At 42.9% G+C, this 21,745-nt stretch overlaps 1 protein-coding gene and 1 long non-coding RNA gene across 2 annotated transcripts in view; one reads left to right on the top strand and one right to left on the bottom strand.

Annotated features, from left to right (window-relative positions):
- Nucleotides 1-15,138, top strand: part of LOC311010055 (scavenger receptor cysteine-rich domain-containing protein DMBT1-like) — a gene marked incomplete at both ends in the record, with an annotated part of 528,569 nt that extends 513,431 nt beyond the window's left edge. Inside the window, 2 exons of the mRNA XM_084004536.1 lie at nucleotides 10,078-10,407; nucleotides 15,122-15,138. Coding sequence (XP_083860662.1) covers nucleotides 10,078-10,407; nucleotides 15,122-15,138 — 347 coding nt within the window. The remainder of the gene's footprint in view (nucleotides 1-10,077; nucleotides 10,408-15,121) is intronic.
- Nucleotides 15,139-15,853: 715 nt separating this feature from the next.
- Nucleotides 15,854-16,926, bottom strand: LOC311009991. Its single transcript, XR_014596720.1, has 3 exons — nucleotides 16,832-16,926; nucleotides 16,455-16,626; nucleotides 15,854-16,254 (listed from the first exon to the last, which is right to left on the bottom strand). It is a non-coding gene; the product is annotated as an uncharacterized lncRNA (long non-coding RNA).
- Nucleotides 16,927-21,745: the final 4,819 nt, after the last annotated feature.

Raw genomic sequence — 21,745 nt, 5'->3', positions numbered from 1 at the left:
ATGACTTCAGACTTTTTACTAATCGTCATTACTTCGGCATACTCTTTATCTCTTTAAATGGTAAATAAATCACAACGTGGTTCTTTGACAGCGACCGCTGCTGTGAATGCAGCTCTATGAGACTCACCGATCCCCCTCTGGGTAAAGGTAGAAACTCAGACAGGACGCCGTTTAGTTTCCTGGTGTGTCTGGGACTTCACAACATGTACAAAGCAGTACTAGTGTTTATTTCAGCCATGAATGATGAAACATTATCAGTGTAAATGCAGCTGGTGCCGGTGGGATTTCTCTCTCAGCCGTGTCTCTGTTATGTGTAACGCCACAGACTGTCCGGGCGCTGCATTTCAGAGTTCCACCTTTTGTGTTCCGTAAACAATACGGAATAAAAATAATCAATTTTTCACAATTGTGAATCGATTCCGAATCGTCCGCATCACGATGCATCTAAGTATTGATTTTTCCCCCACCCCTACTCCATAGACTGCTGAGCTCCACCTGGCAGGACACACCTGTCTGTCTGTCTGTCTGTCTGTCAGACCTGTGACATCACTTCCTGTTTTAAGGGTCCATCTTGTTGAATGGAGGGTAAATGTGACCTTTCATCTCTCGTCCCTCATTTCCATCTAAAGTCTTACCAAACTCCTTTCAGTAGAGAACTACAAACAGGAAGTAGGACCATATAACAGCTGTGCTCGGGTCATTTCACTGGCTTCCAGTCCATTTTAGAATTGATTTGTTCATGTTAATGGGGGTTTTTCATGTCATGTCCTCATCCAAGGCTCTCCTCAGAGGGATGACAGTGGCAGACATGTTTGCAGCAGCATCCTGGGATTCTCCGTGCCCTTTCATCTGTTTCTATCTGCCAGATGGATCTGAATCCTCCCTGACTCATTCAGCGTTAAATGAGCTCGATGGCCGATGAAGTGTTGCACATCTGGTGCTTTTATGCACACATCAAACTGTGCAGCTCTAATGTGATCATCACAGGTTAGCAGCTGCATGAGGACCATGAGGGAGAACATGGACGTCCCCACTATTCTGCAACAGCAGTGCTGTGTGAAGAGAGTGCAACACATTTCTTTGTCACACGACTGATATGGTGTTAACGTGGCACAGTTGGTGTCTCCCTGCCTTATTACGTGGAGCATCCACAGTTAGTGAAGTGTTGTGTTGTCTGCTTGTGGACCTCGGTGTCACAGTGGGACAGAGACCACATCAGCTTCACCCTTAAGCCACGAGGACACGGGAATGTGATGGAACATGGCTGCAGGCTGTGGTGTTGTAACCATGTGTTCTGGTGTTCATGATGAACTGATGGTGGAATTGTTTTGAGTCCAGTTTGAATCACTGAATCGTTTCATGACATCTTTTTCTCTGGTGTCTGGTGTCTTTTCTCTCTCTCTATTTGATCTTCTATCATCTCTCCAGACTCTGTCAGGCTGCTGAATGGGACTAGTCTGTGCTCAGGCAGACTGGAGGTGAAGTCCAACCAGTCCAACCAGTGGTGGTCCTCAGTGTGTGAAGCTGACTTTGACCAGCAGGATGCAGAGGTGGTCTGTAGGGAGCTTGGCTGTGGGGCTCCTTCAGTCCTCCAGGGGGCGCTCTATGGAGACATGGGGGCTCCAACGTGGACCAAAGAGTTCCAGTGTGGAGGCCATGAGTCTGCTCTCCTGGACTGTAGAAGCTCAGGCTCAGATAGAAACACCTGCTCACCTGGCAAAGCTGTTGGACTCACCTGCTCAGGTAGAAGAGGAGCTGCAGCTTTGATCTGGTTCATTTCTGTTCTCATCAAACTCACTTTGCTCTTTGACTGACGACTCTCTTCTTTCTGTTCAGAGCCTGATGATGTCAGGTTGGTGGGAGGAGCCAGTCGCTGTGCTGGAACACTGGAGATGAGACAGCAGGGAGACTGGAGACCAGTGGATGGTGGCTGGACCCTGAAGGAAGCAGCTGTTGTCTGTAGTGAGCTGGACTGTGGCTCTGCTGTTTCTGGAGGATGGAGAGAGGAGTCCTCAAGAAGACCTGTGTGGAGGATCAGGTCTGACTGTGTTCATTCTGGATCCACTCTGAGGGAGTGTGCAACATCATCCTCCTCTTCCTCCATCCTGAATCTCACCTGCTCAGGTAAGCCCCTCAGTGACATCATCTATGACATCATCTATGACAGCAGTGTTCCCAGTATGTTCCTTCCTCTGTCCCAGTGACAGTCAGTGGTTTCCACCCGACTGAACTGTAAAGTTCTCCAGGACAATGACGTCCTAGAATGTAGAGAAGTGGGGCTGGTTTCTGGAAGCTTCAGACCCTCCATAGACTGCTGAGCTTCACCTGGCAGGACACACCTGTCTGTCTGTCTGTCTGTCTGTCTGTCTGTCTGTCTGTCAGACTTGTGACATGACTTCCTGTTTCGAGGGTCCATGTTGTTGAACGGAGGGTAAATGTGACCTTTCATCTCTCGTCCCTCATTTCCATCTAAAGTCTTACCAAACTCCTTTCAGTAGAGAACTACAAACAGGAAGTAGGACCATATAACAGCTGTTGAACAAATGAACAAACAAATAATCATTTTCATATCGGTGTAATCCCCCCAAGCACAAAAAGAAAGTTAAGCATAAGAATATTGCACAAATACGTAGACTAAGGCATATGATTTTAATCATATTTCACATATTAAACAGTAAATATAAGCGGCTATTTCAACAAAGAAATGTCCTTTTTCAGAAAACTCCCGGTCACAAAAAATCTAAAGAGCTCTGCAAAGAATCTGGATTATGTCCATGATATGAAATGTTGAAAATGTCGGAGAATATTGTTTAGATATGTGATCGGTAGGAAAAACGGTAATTTCCTTCTAAGTAATCAAAATCCTCTCCCGACGTAAAGCTGCTAGAATCACTTTTATTTCCATATCGATGGTTGACGAGGAAAGGACCGACATTGTTTTCAGTTGGTTCAGATTTCGGAAAAAGGCAGACATGTAAGAGAAACTCAGGGTTTGTTGAAGCAAACCTGCCAGCGAGCAGGTTAGGTTCACAGAGTTGGTTACTATGGTAACTGACCTAAAGGTTGAGTTCACTCTCTTTCTGAAACGGAAAACTCAGAGTTTCCCTCTTCTCAGGGTTAACAAACTCAGAGTTTCAGGAAAACCTGCTTTCTGGAACGAGCCCCAGGAGTCTGGTTGAAGGTCTGGATTATTACTTTTATTGTGTTCTTTCTTATTTTATTGGTTTTAACCTGCATGTCGCCTGTTGCTTTTACTATTCTTTATGTATCCTTTATCTTTTTATTGACTTGTCTTATAGATTCTAACTAGATGGTTGCTTCTTTTTATGTATTTTTACTCCTACTTTTTAAAGGTTTTGATTCACATGCATCATTGATCACATCTGGTGCTTTTATGCACACAAGGGCTGAAGTTGGGTCTCAGCTTTGGTCGGTACACTGCCCAGCAACCCCACTGTCTAGCAGCTATGCTACTACTTACTCTCTGGGTGGGGAAATAGCTTCGGATGTCTCTTTTCTTTGTCCAGACCTGCAAACCCAGAGGGGCTGAAAAAGGTGACATATTTGCCAAATAAACCCGAGTAGGGGGGTTTGGGGGCATCCCCCCCCCCCCCCCCCCCCAGAAGATTTTTCTGTGGTTTTAACACATAAATGAAGCATTCTGGTGAACTCTGAGAAGAAAATAAGGGAAAAGACAAGATTAGCTTCAGGTAAAAAAAACAAATGTAGTAAGATCAACAACAATAAGCACACAAACACTTACGACAGTACATGTAATCATACGAACCCAGCAGAGGCTCTGAAGCAATCATTCATCAATCTAATTACAGTATATACATTTAGTACTCATACATATGCATACCATGTTCTAAAAGCACAAAGGACATATCTCAGGACCTACAGACACCCTGTGCTCAAAGAAAGTATCGTCAGTAATTATGAGACATGGGATGGCTCTAATTAATTTCTTGTCTCAACCTTTAGCCAGGCCCAGCTCCATCTGCACCTCAGCCCTGACGCTAGCTGTGCTACATAGATAGCGTCTTCCTCTTTGAGCTCTCATTCTGGAAAAGAAGTGTCCAGATATTATCTGCTGGGTCAGCGCTCCTTCTTCATAATGACATCTGAACTGACGTTGATTGTAGGCTAACGTTAATACACAATTCAGTCACGTTAGCTGACGTGCTAACTAGCTGACCAGCTTTCCATTATAAACTTGTTGGAAAAGGTAACGTTAGGAAAAAGGAGAGGTCATCTTGAATGTACCTGAATTGAAATTAGTGATCGGAAACAGACGCTTTAATTTTAATGAATTTTTAACTTCATGTAATATTTTCCCGTATTTCTCCAAAGGCGTTTTATTTAAAAATTCCACGGTGAAACGTTCTGTAAGTTTGTCAGAAGATACCTGAAGTCATCTATAATGCACCTGAAGTGAAATTATTCATTGGAAACAGACAGTTTAATTTTAATCATTTTTTTAAGATAATGTCATTTTTTACTGCACAGGAAATATGCAAAGGCATTTATTCTGATATTCCACAGTGAAAAGTTATGTGAATATTATGCAATTAATTATATTTCCGTATTAATCCTGTATATGAGTCTAGTTGTGCAACACTTTATTCAGAAAACTTCCTTCATGTCAGCTGTTGTGAGCAGTTTCAATGAATTTACCGTATATATCAGAATACGGGCGCACTACAAATATACGGGCGGCTGGTTTGACTTCGGAAAAACAAATGACGGCTCACTTGACCGCAGTTAAAAAGGGAGCGGACTTCTTCGGCCCAATACGGGCACGGTTATCGGGGGGGGGATTTTGGCCCGTACAAGCAATGGCCAATGTGTTAATGATGTTCTAATTGCTTAATATTGCTTCTACAAGATTCCGAGCTGACTGACTCATTGTCACTTGCGTCTTGCAGCAGCATCCATTCATCTACACGTTACACATTAAAGTACAAGATGGCGGCTGTGCCTTGATGACGTTAATCAAGTTTCATTCCATATATTCAAACATTTATTCAATATATAAAAAGTTCATTCAATATATTCAAAGATTAATTTCCTGAACGGCATGCCATAATATGTATATATAAATATATAACATTATAAGTGTTTGTCGAAAGAAAAGAGAAAAAACACGTTGAGAGTCTCTAATTAATTAGTGTAATTAACAGACACCGCTTCATCCAGCGTCTCTCCTCTCTGTCTGTTTCACAGAGGGGCGGGGCTGACACACACACACACACACACACGCAAACACACACACACACACACACACACAGTGATTGATAGTCATGTCGAAGATGTTTATGATAAGTTTTTTCTGAGTTTTGTCATCAAATGACCCACAAGAATCCATGTGATGAGCAGCTCCAAACACAATCTGACGTTAGAAACACTGAGAAATGAACTGATTCACAACTGATAGTGAAACTTAAATAGCAGCGAGTGGATCGACAGACGCGCTGACTTCAGACACGGTGAAAGTCCATAAATGATTGCACACACATTTGCATATTTATGCACATGTTCATGGTCTCTGAATAACAAGGAATTATAATAAAACTACTAGAATGTTTTAGGGCTGTTGGAACGAACTTCTGGAACCGAATATAATTAGAATAGTAAACAAATCAGTACTATTGGAATGTCTACATGTATGTAATGAAATTAGTATATGTTTTGTTAGAAACGTGTTTTTAACACTAGGAAATCTCGTCCTCCTCGTCTTGGCCTGCCCACATAAACGGATGCTTTTGACACATGAAGTCTGATGAACAGTAAAGTTTTCTGAATCACAATCTCACCACAGAAACAGCGACAGCAGCGCACGCAGAAATAACGGCGCGGCAGCGCTCCGTGAAATGAAACAAAGATATGGACGGAGCTCTAGAAGCCATGACGTCATGACAAAGATGCATGCAATGTGGTTGTTTTACTTTCTTCATTCTTACTTATCTAGAAAGCTGTCAGCTGTTGGTAATTCAACATATTCAACATATCTGCTGAATGCACCAAGATATCTGTATGAGAGAAACCTCCACGTGTGCTGCTTCAGGAGTCCTCTGGGCCGACCACCAAGCAGCCTGAAAGGACTCCTTCTTCAGCTCCACAGCTTTCTGAGCCGCTGGTTTCCACCAGCAGGTTCTTTGGTTGCCACCATAGCAGGCACCAAAAGTGGCCACAACTCTGAGCAGCTCAGTCGGGGGCTCGTCAGTATCTCCACCCCCACGTGGAGTCCTTCACCCTGAACACCTCCTTACAGGGCTCCAGACTAACTTTATGCATTGGTTGCACTGGTGAGCCTAACTTTTTTTTTTAAGGTGCACCAGCACAAAATTCAGGTGTTCATCGCGTCGCCTTTAACGCCAAAAGGTCACCTTTTCATCGCTCTCCTTTGACATAATGACGCCCCCTTATGGCCTAGGTTAACTGCAGCACCATCAGCACCCAGAGCACCCGTTTTCTCCAGACAATCTGCACACTGATGCCCAAACGCAGCAAATGCTTGCTTTGTGGCAGCATAAATTCCTCAAGAATAAAAAGATCATACAGGTCACTAGCCTATAGATTGCAAATGGAAAACTGTTGATGTGATCTTAGCCTAGCCTACTTATGTTTTTACTTAGGCTATTCATTTTTAATAATATTAGGAATAGGCTACTATACAATTTCCTATTCATGATCTCTCATGCTGTAATGTGGGCCTTCAAACACTGTGCGTGTCCATGCTCCACCCGACATGTCCAATTAACATGTTGACCGGCCTCCCTTTATGCAAAATGCAGCAGTAGACAATAACGCACTCCTTCATAGAGACTCTTCCACAAACGCACTATTACCGGCCATATTCTGACCGCACTCCCGACAATAAATGCAGTGCATTGAGTCCCTTTCTTCATCGTACATCAGCCAGGGAAATTGCTTCAACCAGTCCTGTCTGAAGGCATATTTTGGGCTTTTTAATTAATTAATTAATTGTCTTGGGGCCAGGCTTTCTACCTCTCTTCATTTTCAAAGAAAAGTACCGGCTCAGCTCGCTCGCATTTTTCGAACTGACACAATTTACAGCAGTGAAAAGGACCACAGCCAATCAGAGGCAAGGACCTGCCCGAGCTCTGTCTCTTATTGGTTTAGACCACGTTTCTAAACACAGCTTTATTCTCAGGAAGATAAGAGAGAATCCAAAGCTGTAACTTCTCTGTGTGGAGAGCAACGTTTGTGGAGTCTCTGAGCAGAAGGAACAGAATAGAGGATCTGCAGATGATGATGTGTTTCTGCTTGAAAACATATTGAAAGTGTTGAACAATGGATAACAGTTGTTAGGGTGTATTCATGTAAATGTGATGTAACACTGCTGCAGGCTGTGGTGTTCTAAACATGTTCTGGTGTTACAGTTTATTTCAATTTCTTTGGCTCATCTCTTGAAACTTTGTTAATATTCTCAGAACCTGATTTGTCTAAATAGCTTCCATGTTCCAACACAACACCATAACTCACCTGCAAAAGGTCAGAACTCACTCAAAACATTGAAGTCGTGCTTCAAAACAAAGTTAGTGTCTCATATAAAAAGTCTCTGCCCTCCAAATGAAAAGTTCCTTTGACCTCATGGAAACAATGGTGGTCAGAATGTTTAGATGTTTTTCAGGACGGCAGTGGAGCCTGGAAATGTTCCTTATATCCACATTTCAGGTTTGTCCTATTTCTTTAGTTGACCCTGAATGTTTCCTCTACTAGAATGTTCTGTTTGTCCAGTGAACTGAACACTAAACTGAATACTATCCACATGCTGATTTCATCAGTACAAGTTTCTTTTACAGTATTACACACTGCACTCACGTTTCCATGGAAACGGTTACAGTTGCCCTGTTCATGATGTACCTGAGCAGGTTCCTCCATGTTCAGACATTGTGGTTATTCTGTTGTAGTCCAGCTCTATAAATATGTTTGGTAACAGCCGTACTCATGAATAGCACCTGTCAGCTGACTGGAGATGACGTCCGATTGGTTGATGTAAGATGGGACAAACTCCTCATTGGTTAGTGAAGTTCAAGTTTCTCCTGACAGACAATTTACCAGTTTAGTGGACGTTAGAAAATACTCCATAGTACATAATGATATTCATGGTATATATGCTGACACATTTAGACAGTTGAACGGACTATTGTACATGTGATGACTCACACCATGAAAGAATTCATACATGTTTTGAAGAGAACAACTATTCAACTGAGAAGCAACATAATCAGTTTTGATCAGCAAGATATGTTCAATCATTAATTGTGCAAATAGTAGATAATTGTACTCATTTGCATATATGTGCTAAAACATTTGCAATTTGTCTAAAAGAATGAGAAATGCTAATCTGTTGTGAAGCAGTGGCCAGTGGTTTGGAGGTTTACACATGTTGTTTAGAAAATATTCATTATCTTTTCTTATCTTCAAAGCAATTGAGAAAAACTGTAAATGATGAACTGATGGTGGAATTGTTTTGAGTCCAGTTTGAATCACTGAATAGTTTCATGACATCTTTTTCTCTGGTGTCTGGTGTCTTTTCTCTCTCTCTATTTGATCTTCTATCATCTCTCCAGACTCTGTCAGGCTGCTGAATGGGACTAGTCTGTGCTCAGGCAGACTGGAGGTGAAGTCCAACCAGTCCAACCAGTGGTGGTCCTCAGTGTGTGAAGCTGACTTTGACCAGCAGGATGCAGAGGTGGTCTGTAGGGAGCTTGGCTGTGGGGCTCCTTCAGTCCTCCAGGGGGCGCTCTATGGAGACGTGGGGGCTCCAACGTGGACCAAAGAGTTCCAGTGTGGAGGCCATGAGTCTGCTCTCCTGGACTGTAGAAGCTCAGGCTCAGATAGAAACACCTGCTCACCTGGCAAAGCTGTTGGACTCACCTGCTCAGGTAGAAGAGGAGCTGCAGCTTTGATCTGGTTCATTTCTGTTCTCATCAAACTCACTTTGCTCTTTGACTGACGACTCTCTTCTTTCTGTTCAGAGCCTGATGATGTCAGGTTGGTGGGAGGAGCCAGTCGCTGTGCTGGAACACTGGAGGTGAGACGTCAGGGAGACTGGAGACCAGTGTATAGCTATGACTGGACCCTGAAGGAAGCAGCTGTTGCCTGTAGAGAGCTGGACTGTGGCTCTGCTGTTTCTGTAGGATGGAGAAAGGAGTCCTCAAGAAGACCTGTGTGGAGGATCAGGTCTGACTGTGTTCATTCTGGATCCACTCTGAGGGAGTGTGCAGGATCAGCTTCCTCTTCTTTGATCCTGAATCTCACCTGCTCAGGTAAGCCCCTCAGTGACATCATCTATGACATCATCTATGACAGCAGTGTTCCCAGTATGTTCCTTCCTCTGTCCCAGTGACAGTCAGTGGTTTCCACTGGACTGAACTGTAAAGTTCTCCAGGACAATGACGTCCTAGAATGTAGAGAAGTGGGCTGGTTTCTGGAAGCTTCAGACCCTCCATAGACTGCTGAGCGTCACCTGGCAGGACACACCTGTCTGTCTGTCTGTCAGACCTGTGACATCACTTCCTGTTTTCACAGGGTATCTTGATCTCATTCTAATATTTAATGCTAGATCGTGGGCTTTAAGTCTCATGTTGTGTAATAAAAGTTTTCAAACATATCTTTTTTTTGTTTGATAATAATAATAACCATAATTATAACGACAATAATAAAGGTTATTTATAGCACTTATCAAAACAAGTAGTTACATCATGCTTTATGAGGCAGACATCAAAAGAGGAAAGGAGAGAATAAAATGCAACATACACACATTTCCAGATATTTATGAACAAATATGAATAAATCCAAATGAATTTTTAAAAAATATATCAATCTGAACGTGGTCACAAACTACAGGTAGCATCTAACAGGATGGAACTGTTTCTATGACTTCCTGTGACGTCTATGAAGGCTGCTGGAAAGTGTTGGACTGGACGGCAGCTTTTAGGCTCCGCCTCCTGCTGCTGCCGCCTGATCTCGTCTACTTTCCAGGCGAGGAGCAGTTCATCTCCAACGAGCCTCATGTGACCGTTCATCATCTCTCTGTCTTTACAGACCTGCTGCTGCAGCCAAACATCTCCGTGTCCTCCTCCATGGACGGGGTCTCCGAGGCCCAGCAGCAGGGGTTTCAGGCGTTCAGGGGCTCCACCTTCATCGTCTTCTGCTCCGTCCAGCCACAGTACCCAGGAGGCTCCTTCCAGCTCACCTTCACCTCCTCCAACTCAGCACACAACTACACCCAGCCAGCTGTCAATCACACTGCCCACTTCCTGTTTCCTGCTGCAGAGCCCGCCCACCAGGGACGCTACAGCTGTGTTTATCACGTCCATGTTCTTTCTCATAACTTCTCCTCTGAGAGCCGTCTGCTCTCTGTCACTGTCGTAGGTAAGCTGACTGTTCAATTCCTGATTAGCATGACTGGAAGAAGTGAAATGTAATAATCTTCTTTTAGATTTAGGTTTAATCCCACAGACACAAAAATAATGTGGCTGCAGCTGAAAATGAAGCAGAAGAATATTGTGCAAACAGGCAGCCTAAGACATATGGTTTTAATCTGATGCCAGATTGCCAGTCTGCCCATGCTCGGCAATAAACTCCTTTCTGATTCTGATTCTGAACATCGTGTCCCGACGTCAGGCTGCTCCAATCAATGTGCTTCCATATCTATTAGGTGGAAGTTTAGGTTCACTGTCTTTGTGGAACAGAGGACCCAGAGTGTCCCTCTTCTCAGGCTTAACAAACTCAGAGTTTGAACTAAACCTGCTTTCTGGAATCCAGCCCTGATCTAGTGAACAAAGTGAAACCAGGTCTGTAAATGGTGACAGCAAACAATGGACTGGAGGACAGAATGCCAGGTCCCTAGTTTGTGTTGAATGGCAGCTGTTGGAGTCATGATGAGTCATGTGATGACTGTCCATGTGTTTGATCATCAGATCTGAGACCTGTCATCATCAGATTGGTCACCGTGCCGCTGATTCTGCTGTCGGCGCAGGTCGGCCTTTACTTCTACTGTAAGGTACTGACACATGTCTGTTGTTGAGAGCACTGACTCAGTCTGTGTTCATTGACCTGGAGAGAGGAGCCATGCAGGAAGTCACATGTCTGTGTGCTGTCACGTCTCTCCAGGCCAGCAGGGGGCAGAAGCCGGGCAGACGGGAGGACGTGGAGCCGGATTACTACAACCTGGGCGTTGGTGCAGCTGAAGGCGGGCCGACTGAACAGGAAGGAGCTCGGGGAGCAGAGTAGCACCTCCAAGGACCTCCTCTCACATCCACATGGGTTTCTAACACACCGACACCAGCTCATGTTCATACGCATGTTCCTCTGGAAATATGACTCATCACATTTCTACTATATTGTTATTACTCTGGACATGAAAAGATGTCCATGTTGAAGTGGGGGGTTTGGAGCTAGGTGCTATCTCTGAAGCGTGAGGATCTGCTGGTGATGCTTCTGTACCTCTTCCCTGATGGTAAAAGAGTGAACAGGTGATGTGCTGGGTGGGAGGGGTCAGTGGGGAGCTGTTCTACTTCACCCCCAGCAGCCTTCTGACATCATGCTCTGAGATTGAAAAGGGGGGGGGGGGGGGGGGGGGGGGGGACTGAGAGAGCTGGTCTGAGCTTCACTGGACTCCAATCTACAGTAGAAATGACACAATTACAATCCCATCTCCACATTAATAACCTGTTTGAGCCCCTCCAGTCTGGTGTTCTCCACTGGCTTCCCATCTAGAAGGCACTCCACCATCTGGCCCCCCCTCATCTCCCTGACCTCATCCCCCCCTACCAACCCTCGCGGGCCCTCAGATCCACATTAGCCGGTCTCCTCTCCATCCACAAATCCAACCTCCGCAGCTTCGGGGCCAGAGCCTTCTCCAGGGCAGCTCCCAGGCTCTGGGACTCCCTTCCCCAAACCATCGGTGATTCTGAGTCCCTCACCATATTCCAGTCCCGCCTCCAAACCCATCTTCTTTCTTTCATTGTTTTGTCTGATGGTCTGTTTATCTCTTGTCTGTAAAGCGTCTTTGGATTCAGAAAAGCGTGATATAAATTGAATGTGTTATTATTATTATTAGAAATCCTTCAGCCTCTCAGGAAGGGGGGCTCACATGATGCTTGGTCTTGTAGTTAGTGATTGTGTGCCGGCCCTGCCAAACCCCCTTAAAGTCATGGACTTGGAGCTTGTTTTCAGGTGTGACTCTAGAAGTGGCTTCAGCTGTTTGAGCTGCCTTTTGAAGTTGCTATTTAAGGAGTTTGTATTGGTCTTTGTCGCCACATTGAAATGCAGCATTTGTCTCACTGCATAGGTGCCTTACTTCCTTGTTGAAGCGAGGCTTGTTGTTGCTATGGTAACAGGTTTCTTCATGGAGACGTGGTTGAAATCTCCCAGCACCAGGACTGCAGAGTCCTGTTGGAGGTCCCAGAGACTGTTTTCACACCGACTTCATCTGTTAGTCACATGTCATGACTTCACGTCAGCGCCCCCTTGTGGTTCACATGGCTCATTGTTGTTGTGAAGTCGATTTGGGCAGCAGGACACATTTAGCTGAAGAGAATCACAATGAACAGCTTATTTTTGTGATGAACCAATATTCATATTTCATAAGAATTCTGCTTCATTTTGTACATAAAGTGTTGACTTAATGTTGTACTTTATAAACAAGTATTTGATTTTGTATTTCAGGATTTTACACTTATTAATCATTTTGCTCATTTCATAACAGTTGTACTTGATTTTGCTATTTTTCATAAGTTTTGAGCTCATTTGACTTAGTTTAAGGAATATTGTTGTTTATCGTGACTTTTTATTCATGACAATGTTTTATATGATGAGAAGAGAAAACAAAAAGCAAAATGAAACAAAAATGCCAAAAAACTTACAAATGTGAGGCCATGGGATGATCAGTAAATCCAAGGTAAATTTCAAAATAAAAGTCTGTAAATAGAATAATGATGAAGCATCTGTCTCAGGGAGTTTGCTCATTTTTGTACTGAACAGATTTTGATGAGAAATATGGTCATAACTAAGCAAACAATCTGAATAAACATGAGAAACATATGCAGCAGGTCGATGCAGTTGAAGTAGAACACTGAAATCTTGACTTTGTATATTTGTTTTGGAATTACAATCGACCACAAATCTCTCAGTTCATGTTTCTATGTTCCATTTTCTGCCTATATTTGATTTCTAGACTATTTCATGTGGTACGTTGTGGTTTTGAAGTGCTGTGATTTAGTTTTGGACACATTTAAGGAGTTTTGTTGGAGGAGCCTGAGATCTGTTCAGCTTGTTGGTTTGTTTGAGATTTGTGAAGACAGACTAAAGAGAAGACAGACTACGACGTGCCGTTCACTATTTATTCACAATTCTATCATGAAGTCAAAGCAAGAGCTCAAGGACTGTTTGTGTTTGGAAAATGCTGGTGCATGGCAGTGATAGTAGTCCCTGTGTTTGGACTTAAAACCAGATGCATGAATCACCCAGGTGTTCATGCGGATGGTAATCTATGGTCCAGTGAACTAGCAGTGCTAGCAGGCTCAGTGTAACGGTAAGGCTCACATCATCAACAGTGTTCCAGTCAATAGAACGGAGCAAAGCTCCCCATAGTACAAGAATAACATGGAACAGGGCTCTTAGTGGTGAAGTCCAACATGGAGGAATCCTCACATCCAACGACTGCTCCTCTGGAATCTTTGTGCAAATGAAAATAAATACATATATATTACATCATGTGATGTATCTGTCTGTTTTTTCACGTGACACTCTCTGAAATGAACGGCTACATGTTGACACATTTAGCTCCTAACGGTTAAAAAAGTGGTGAGTATTTTAAAGTCACTTTTTATCATATTTACAGCAATATTTGTGAACTTTGTCATATTGTTTGTTTTTGTGTTCCAGCTGAGAGCAAACAGCTGACGAGTTGGCAGAGAGCATTCTGGGACCAAACAGTTCCTCCAATCAAAAGTCCAAAGTCTGTCTCCGTTTCCGATTGGTCTCTTTAATGTTGTAAAGAAATGTTTGACTCCAACGTGTCAAATCATTGTTCTCAATCACTTTGCCAGTTTTTAAATTCAAGTAGTTTCACGTCATCAAGTGATCAGTCTTGGACCACTTTGAGTGGTATCTATCATTTATAAATATAATATTAAGGAATACATAATGGCAGTAATAAGATAAAAAGACACTGGTGATGGTATTTTCAGTTTACTGAGATGGGGTCCGACTCCCTGTGGTGTCCTGCTTATTATTATTATAATTATTGTTATTATTATATACTGTCTAATATGTGTGCGATGGTCCACAGGACTGTAGTTTAAACAGTGATTGACTTTAGAATGATTCTGTATGGATCCGTCAGTCTGCACTTCATGTCAGCACAACCGTATGAAAGCATCCGATAAAGGTCAGATGTTGCCATGACAACAACGGAGAAATGACCAGACGGGCGACATCTTGGGCCAAATGCCAATGTCCCCCCTAAGGTCAACGTGAACGTGCATCAAAGTGCGTGAGTCCGTGAGGGGGGATGTCGGGATTGGGCCTTTGTTTCGATGCTAGCTAGCTACACAAGTAGCCCTTAAAGGAATGGAACTGAACAACTCCACCCAAACACCACGGAGGCACACTGGCCAATCACAGCGCAGCAGGGTGAGCCTAGGCGGAAGTGGGCGGGGCCAAACGTCCGTGCGGGAAACGGTGGCTCCAGGCCGTAGGTCGTTGTCCGGAATGTGTAGCGGAGTGTTTTCTCCAACGTTTCACCGGACTGAATATGGAGAAGACAACATGGCGTCTGAAGCCGGTGGCCGCACGTATTCCTGTGAGGCCGAGGAGAGGACATTCAGACTTGGCCTTGGACGCTAACAAACGGACCGGAAGCAGCGGAAGGTAAACAAGACGTTGTACTTCTCTGCAGGGTTTTTTCCGTTAACTCGTCACACGCTTCTATTAACGACGGTTCAACACGTAGTGATGGAGAAACCGAAGCTTTCTGAACCACTGAATCAATCAATAGTATGTCTCTGCAGACCCAGAGACCGCAGATTCAGACCCGCACGTTTGGACCCGCACGTTCAGACCCCTTGTGTTTTTTTGACAGTGCCACCTACTGGTTGACTGTAAAACTGCAACTCCACAGTCTGGACCGTTCAGACCCCTTCTTATGGATTTTCGACAGGGAAAATAAATAAAATAAATAATAAAAAAAATAATAATAAATAAAACACCAAGAATCTAATTGTTTGTGAAGCTTGGATTACTTTTAAAAATATTTTGGACTGACTAAATAAATAAATAAAACGCCAAGATCTAATTGTTTGTGAAGCTTGGATTACTTTTAAACTTTTTAAAAATATTTTGGACTAAAAAAACAAATAACAATAAATAATTAACCTCCAGTGAAATTACATGCTTTTAAATGTTCTTTTGCATGGGGTTATGATGACAAAACAGTCTCAAAATAGCCTACAATGAAATGAATGAAATGAAATGATTTAAAAAAAAAAAAAAAATTTATTGTACAGGTTTTCACAAATTATGGCAGTGCGCCGAATGAAATGAAATGGTTTTAAAAAAAAAAATTTTTTTTAATTGTACAGGTTTTCACAAATTATGGCAGTGCGCCGTCTTTCTTCATCTGCCTCTCCAGCCTCCTGCAGAACTCGTCCACTTCACTGAAAACAGACAAAATGATAAATACTGGAATAGAAGAACCATCAATGTACTCTAAATTCCTACTTCTCTCCTCTTACCTTTGATCGACAGCAGGCCCTGCCAGGAAGACCTGCTCTGCCTCCTTCTTGACAGTGTAGATGCCATTTTCAGGGTCGACACATTCACTGTCAAGGTGGGATGTGGCGGTTATGTCTTTTTGTTTGGCCATGTGCTTTCTTTCAATGTGCCTCTTTAAGTTCCTTTTATTCATTATGGCCTGGCATATGGGACATTTCTTTTTTAACACAGGCTTCACACTGTGCCTACTCATCGGTGGTGCCTGACTGCTGGACTGACTGCTGGACTGCAGTGGTGCCTGACTGCTGGACTGACTGCTGGACTGCAGTGGTGCCTGACTGCTGGACTGCGGCGGCACTGTCGGTGGTGCCTGTATGGTGGACTTTTCACACAAATCCAGATGTTTTACAAAATCTTGTTTTCTTACTAGTGTTGAGCTGCAGAAGCAGTGGTAATGAAGCTGGGGCCGACATCCCAGTCCACATCTGTGAATTGTATATCCTTAAACAAAAGAACATAATTGAATTGAATTACTACAGTCAGTCCTTGATGATATATTTTCCTGAGACACTATTCTTTCATTTGGTGTGCTGTTTTTAAAAATATAATGCACTGATCCTACGATATATAAAAAAAAAAGAATAAAAGAAGGATGTGACACACAAACCATGTCCTACATCGAGAATGTGTTCAGACTTTACCTTGGTAATTAACAGCTCTGTTAAAATGGGACTGCAGATGTTTTCTGCATTTGCTCCACTTCGTAGGCTGAAACAAACTTGAGCTGCAGAATGGACAGTGGAATAGCTTGCAGCATGTCCTGCATTGCTCCAATTGGGGCAAATTTTGTCCATGCTGGATAGTTATGTGCACCTTTAAAAGAAAAAAATGTGCCCTGGTAACATGTGCTTCTAGCAGAAAAATGCTAAGCTTGATTAGCCTAAATATTATGTTGCATTTGACGTGCATAAGGCTAATTGTAAACGTATTATAAGTCAAACGTTCGTTACGCTGTCAGATACATTTTCAACAAAAACTTTTATGACATGAAAAGAACGATGTGATTAACGTTCAATACCTTTTCTTCCGACGGGTCCTCCATGTTCCAGGTAACATTAGCATAATAAAAAACCAGGGGGCGCTGTAGCAAAAAACCAAGGGGTCTGAACCTGCGGGTCCAAAAGTGCGGGTCTGAATCTGCGGTCTCCGGGTCTGCAGACACATGCTCCTCGAATCAATACGAAGCAATGTGTGGAAACGTTCAGTGTTTGGATCAGTTAAATATGGCGACATCTGCTGGCCAATGTTTGACATTACATGGAACAAGTTAAAGATGCATAACAGTAAGGCCCTGTTCTGTATGTGTGACCTTGTTGATTTTGCTCTGCTGCTATGAACTTAGACGAGACCGGTTGGATGGACCACTGGACTTGTTTATTGCTGCAACTGAAACATGGGAACAACACACAACCAGCGTGTCAATGAAAGATGTCAGTCTGTTCCTCGAACCACAGCGTAACGTTACTCGCTTCTGCACAGTGATCGTATAGTGATAACATTTTTTAGCATACTTGAAAATAAAATATAAAACACAAAAGATCATAATGGCCTGCATTTGTAACGGGTTGTAAATAGTCTGTTAAAATGCCTGCATGAATGGGGACAGTGCCATCTGCTGGTGTCAATGTTGCATTGCAGCACAGGGTTAAAAGAAGTGACTTATGGGCAGTGTTGCCAGGTGTACGATAATTATCGTATTTGTACGATAATTTTGCCCTCTGTACGATGTACGATCAATAATCCCAAAAAAGACCAGAAATACGATAATTTCACCATTCCGTGAATGTGTGGTTGTAATTGGTTGTAATCAGCCTGTCGCAACTGTCGGAGTTTTTTTGTGAATCTGAAGGCATCTGTTTCTGTTTCTTCTTCTTTTCTAAATGTGAGCTACGAGTGACGTGTATGCGTTTGCCTCAGAACAACGGCCATGATTGGCTGAATAGTCCGCTGCGCCCGCCCCATGAGTGAGGGGGGGGAAAAAAAAAAAAAAATTAAGAAGAAGCAGAGCCAGTCTGGAAGAAGAAGCACTGAAAATGAGTGAACATGTTAGACGCTATTCAACACTAGAGTGACTACAGCGCATCAATAGACTTGTTATTTTGGTTATGACGGGTGTACGATAATTTCCCTCAAAATACGATAATTTTATGTCTCTGGTACGATAATCCTACATTTCTCACCTGGCAACACTGCTTATGGGTAATCCACAGCAGAACGTGTGGAAACTGCTGCGGTAAGTCACATGCTTAACGCTGCAGGGATAATTGCAAGCTAAAGTGCCATAAATACGGTGGCCCAGAGGTGTCAGGCCAAATACAAAAGCCACAACGGAAGTGTCCCACAACGGAAGTGACCTCAAACACATCTCATACTACATTTTTTTTATTTTTTTTTTTTATTTAACTTTATTGACATCTTGTTCTCATCTTCTCTCACATAACTGAATCGATTTCGGTTCTAGCTCCATTTCAATGGACGTTACTTATCAAAATATAAAGCATGATTAGTATTACACTTAATTAAATATTTAAAAAAAAAATTTCAGTCAAACTACCATTGTCAAATTTTTTCCACAGTTTTTTTATATATGCGCGCTCTCGCTTTCTTCCTCTTACCTGGGTAGCTGCTTTCACTCGCCATCGATTGCAACTATTAAGCAGCTTTTATCGATCATTAATGTTCATAGATTGTATTATTCCTCTGACCACGGAACACCAGCACCTTCACCGCGGAGACGACGGAGGAAATCGGCCGTCGGAGGAGCTACATTATTCACATACATGGAATTTGGATTTCCCTCTGAAGTAAGTAATATCACTTATCTGGTTTAAATAAGTTCTTCTATTATTTGATTATCAATAGACAGGCATATGCATGCATAAACAAAATCAACAGACATGTAGGCTAATATAAGCCGTTTTAATATCATGTATGAGTTTGGTGGGATAAAAAAAACAAGTAGTGGGCTATTAGTGAATCATTTATTAGACAAATAATCCATGTTATATATACAGGTTGCAATACGTGTATGATAAGAAATAAGTACTGTTCATCAACAAATTAACAGGAAAACATTCAGAATAAATGTAATATCTTGTGTTTTCTGTTACAGGTTGGTGCCAGAGGGCTGTACTGCAGGTCAATACTCATGTTCCCCCGCTGGGGGAGGGGATTTAAGGAAGGACCTCCGTCTTTCAAGGCGTTCCAAGGAGAACCTCGTCCACTGCTTACTAACAGAACATACCTCATATATAGTTTATGTAATTTCTCCGGCGGCTGAGGAAGTTTAAGGTCTCCCCCTCCATCCTGAGGACCTTCTACTCCGCAGCCATTGAGAGCATCCTCACAGGTTGTACCTCAGCCTGCTATGGAAGCTGCACTGCACGGGACCGAGCTGCATTGCAGAGGGTATCAAGGCATCCCTCACCACGCTGGAGGAAACGTACAGCAAGAGGGTGAGGCTGAGAGCCAGGAAAATCTCTTCTTTACCCTGCTGCAGTCGGGCAGACGTCAACGCTGCATAAAGGCCAGGACAGACACTGAGGAAGAGCTTTTTCCTGCAGGCAGTCAGACTTCTCAACCATGATGGACTTTAATTGGCACTTTATGCACTTAAATGTTTTATGCTATACTTTTTTATCAACTATTTCTATAGCATCGCCTTAGGTAGATGCCTGTTTTTTTTTAAATACATTACTATTTATAAAAGTTTTTTTTTTTGCAGTGACAGACAGATTGCTTTACCCCTTTTAATCCATCCTCAGAGTCTCCAGCATTCCTGGGACATCCTCAGAGGCTCCAGCAGTCCTGGGACATCCTCAGAGTATCCAGCAGTCCTGGGACATCCTCAGAGGCTCGCAGCTGCAGTGTCTGCTCCAAATGTCCAGATCCCTGTGTTGCAGGAACATGATTATTGTTGAGGTTTTATTTTTGTTTATCAGTAGTGCAGTTTATAAGTAATACCACACGGTATAAGTTCTTACAGTCAAATGTTTCCTGTTAAATGTTTTAGGAATATATCTGATGATCTGTACAAATCTAAATAATAAATATCTGAATATATATCATTGTGGACTCATGTTTTAGGCCTGCAGGTCTATTTCCCTCCTGCTCTGGAGGAGAGACCCTGCTGCAGTGGTTGGCATCATGGCTGAGGAGATGGGGTGTAGTGGGGTAATAGCAGGTCTTTGCTCCATCACCTCATCCATGACAACAAACACTTCCAGTGTGCAGCAGTGACCTCTCCTCCCTCAGTGCTGACACTGTCAGTTCCTTTAAACAACATATACAAACACTTCTTGTAATCATTGTTTAGATCAACTATTCACCACTAGTCATATATTATAATATGTACTGTAATACTGTTCCACATGGGACCAACTTAATGGACTCTGATGTTTTAACACATTGTAGATATTACCCAGCACTGACTTTGCCTGATTATTAATAAGAAAGACAACATCATCTTGTTTCTTTTATGCTTCACATCAAGCATGTAGAGTTCAATACTTTAAACTGCTTACAACTCACCTTGTATTTCTGCTTGAGGGTCTCCCACTTCTTCTTAGCTCATCCAGCTCCACCTTCCCTCCACCCCTGTTCTTTAAGAAACATCCTATATGAAGAACAGTACATAGAAAAGTGTTACAGCACATTGATGATTTCTTGCTGTTCAACAGAACGTTTCAGGTAGACATCTCAGGAGAGCAGGACATCTCCCATCTATATACGCTGGTTTTCAACCTTATATCATTGAGTAGCTAAATATGCACCAGTAGTACTTAAGCCCTGCATATGAGAATTATAACATTTAACACCACATTTTCTTAAATGAAGCCTCTCAGAGCAGCATTCCTCCTGCCGGTGAACTTCTCCTTATCGTTCCCTCCACCGGATGAGGCGCTCGGTGTCTGCATCCCTCCCTTTAACGAACAATGATGCACTTTGTTATTTACCACCGTTAGTAAATATGTAACCAGGTTTTAACATAAGCACTATCTTTTTAGTTAACGTCGGTAAAAACGGCACATTTGCCGCTTCGGTTACGCTCGCTAACCTCTGTGGTAAATTACCGTCTGTAGGCTAGCCGGCTAGCAGGACCTTCGATTCGTAACGTTAACGTACAATTCCAACAACAATAAAGTAACGTTCATTATCAATACGATTAAAAAGTCAGCTGGAAACATAAAATCATGTTACAGTATACTTACATGTGTACGCGGTTTGTTGCTGACTGTCGCCAGAATCACCGCAATCGTCCGCCATTATCCAAAACTTTTCAGAAGTCAGACGAGCCGCAATGCATTTTGGGAAGTTGAGTTTATCCGTGTTTTAGGTCACTTCCGTTGTGGCTTTTGTATTTGTGTTGTGGCTTTTGTATTTGTGTTGTGACTTTTGTATTTGTGTTATGACTTTTGTATTTGTGTTGCAGCTTTTGTATTTGGCCTGACACCTCTGGGCCACCGCACATATAAATAAATAAAAGCTGTGAAGGAAAAACCCCAAATAAACCACAACACAAGAAGCTTTCTATGACTGGATTTGCATTAAATCCAACATCCAACAGCTTCCATTTTGGCTCCACGGTTTCTCTTTCCCCCGTGCTTATGGATGACGGAGGATCTCTTCACCACGGCCATAGTTGCTTCTGCGTCTTCGTGCTTTCGTCTCTTACCTCGGCCGACTCCGAGCTCGGTGTCTGGCAGATACGAGAGAAGCGAGGATGAGAGGAGGACAGAAGCCGAGGGGAACAAACACAACGAGGAGAACCAACACAGTCATGGAGGTTGCAGAGGAGGAGAGTGGAAAAGAAACCAGGACAGAAGAGCACAAATGGATCTTCTTCCAGGATGAGATGAGATGATTGATTCACCGTTCATCTCCTCTGATTGACCAACGGGTGTCGTCTATGACATCATGCTGACAATTGATC

This window comes from Eutrigla gurnardus (genome assembly GCF_963514095.1).
Source record: "Eutrigla gurnardus genome assembly, chromosome: 24".
NCBI classification, from domain to species: domain Eukaryota; kingdom Metazoa; phylum Chordata; class Actinopteri; order Perciformes; family Triglidae; genus Eutrigla; species Eutrigla gurnardus.
The sequence above is the reverse complement of the archived record's forward strand: the minus strand, read 5'-3'. Positions and strand labels throughout refer to the sequence as shown.